The sequence below is a fragment of the Lolium rigidum genome, unplaced genomic scaffold (assembly GCF_022539505.1).
Source record: "Lolium rigidum isolate FL_2022 unplaced genomic scaffold, APGP_CSIRO_Lrig_0.1 contig_66153_1, whole genome shotgun sequence".
Lineage (NCBI taxonomy): Eukaryota > Viridiplantae > Streptophyta > Magnoliopsida > Poales > Poaceae > Lolium > Lolium rigidum.
Genome location: NW_025901289.1, coordinates 3,542 through 5,489, shown reverse-complemented (window position 1 = coordinate 5,489; position 1,948 = coordinate 3,542). Strand labels below are relative to the sequence as shown.

At 54.2% G+C, this 1,948-nt stretch overlaps 1 protein-coding gene across 1 annotated transcript; it reads right to left on the bottom strand.

Annotated features, from left to right (window-relative positions):
• Window positions 1–325: 325 nt before the first annotated feature.
• On the bottom strand, window positions 326–1,438 carry LOC124682027 (uncharacterized protein At4g22758-like). Its single transcript, XM_047216791.1, has 2 exons — window positions 781–1,438; window positions 326–677 (listed from the first exon to the last, which is right to left on the bottom strand). Exons 1-2 carry the CDS (start codon window positions 1,055–1,057, stop codon window positions 481–483), a joined length of 474 nt encoding a protein of 157 aa, XP_047072747.1. The 5' UTR covers window positions 1,058–1,438; the 3' UTR covers window positions 326–480.
• Window positions 1,439–1,948: the final 510 nt, after the last annotated feature.

Sequence of the window (1,948 nt, the reverse complement as noted above, 5' to 3'; positions counted from 1 at the left end):
CCATGGACCATGGGCGCCGCTCGTTTTAAAGTTTGGCAACCAATGCCGTACACGCTACATCGTCTTTGATTCGGTCCCTGCTGTCCTCGAGGCAGGCAGGTAGCTGTATTGGATTAGGTGCATAGTTAAACGTACTGTCGTCATTCACTGCAGATTGTGTTCTTCTGATTTCTTTCCTTAAAAGAATTCCTTTATCTACAATTCCTTTTTAACAAATCAGTGTTAAGACTGAATGAGAGAATGGACGAACGACCGATGTATAGTTCCAACGATACTCAAATTCCATATAGAAGATGAATAAAACCTTAACTGAACCGAGCAAAAGTAAGGAAGCAACAGACTTGACTCGAATGCAGAAAAGCGTAACCAGCCGACGAAGAAGCTCGCTCGACGATGATGGAACACACAATCCAATAGGACGATAACAGCTTGAGCTCAACGCGTTTTATTTGTTCCGGTGGAGAGAAGCTCGTCGATGGCTCACACCTTGAAACTGAAGTTGAGGAGGATCTTGTTGAGCCCGAATTTCCAGCCGCCGCTCCCCTTCCTGCCGGGGCTCGAATTCGCCACAGCCGATTCCGATCCGTTGTCATCAGCGACGGCGTTGGGCACGGTCTTCTGCCAGAGCATGAAGCTCCTGCATCCATTGAAGGAGATTCGCTCATCGGACTTCAGAGCTGCAAGGAACGGAGACAAGTTCAGTCACAGTGTTGCAGTAAACAATGTATTCTGATGATGATGATTGAAGAAAAAAAAGAACAGGTTGGGATTGGGCCGTACCGTCGGATCTGCCATTGGCAGTGTAGAGCAGGAAGTTGGCAGCGTCAGCGCCGAGCAGCGGCATGCGGCCCTCGCGAGCGTAGCAGCGGAGCGCGGCGCGGATGAGTCCGGTGACCGACTCGCCCTCATCGACCAGGAACCGGAGCGGGCCCGCGCTCCCGAGGACGGTGACGGTGACCAGCACGCGCGCCCGGCCGCCGATCCCCGGCGCCGCCTTGCCGCGGGGCTCGACCTTCCTCAGCTTCATCGGCAGCGTCGAGGGCATCGCAACAGCCATGACGATCAACCAATCAATGAATCAAATCAAACCAGACGAAATCTCCTTTTCTTTCTCTCACTTGTATCGGCAAAGAAAAAAACTCAGGGTGGGAAGGAAAATCAGAAGGATTGCCGGCGGCGTAGGATGCTCAGGGGTCGAGGCCGATGCAGCGGTGGTACCAGCCCTGCATGCAGGCGCCGAAGCAGCGGAAGGAGGAGGCGGAGGAGTCCCTCCCCGGCAGCGGCGGCGAGGAGAGGGAGGCGGAGATCGTGCGGGCTCCCACCATTCACGAGCGGCTGAGTCTTCCTCGCGCGGCGAGGCGAACGGCGGGGGATCTGACTGCGGGGGGACGCAAGCGGTTCTTGGCTCCCGGCGGCCGAGAGGGAGGAAGGAGGGAGGAGAGGCTGGGTCCGTGACTCGATCGGCGCGTCAAGAGACAGAATATATGGCAGGCTGAGGCGGCGGGCGCGTGGGGTTGTTTCGAGAGCGGGGTGATCTGGGCCGGTCGGCGGAGGCGGATGGACGGGTGGATGCTGCTCTAGGGCGTCCACGCGGTGGGGTGGTTCGGACGGTCGTAGGGTTTCGTTTTGGCTTCTCTTTTGTTTTCTAATTTTGGAGGGGCGTGCGCGTTTCGATTTGTGCTTTTGCTTGGGGGCTACGGAGAAACTGCCGGATTTCGCAACGTGCTTGTCTCTCCGTCATTGGATTTGTATTAATTAATTATTAATTAATTAATGGCCCTATGCCAGAGGCGAGCAATAGCAGGGATTTATTGTACTGTACTAATCAATGGTTTTGAATGTGCCTGCCGCGTCTTCAAAGAGTTGGTGGTTTCTACAATTTGCAAAAAGGAACGTTGAGTGTACTCCCAATTTTACGCGTATTTTTTAGTTGTTAATATAACCTGTA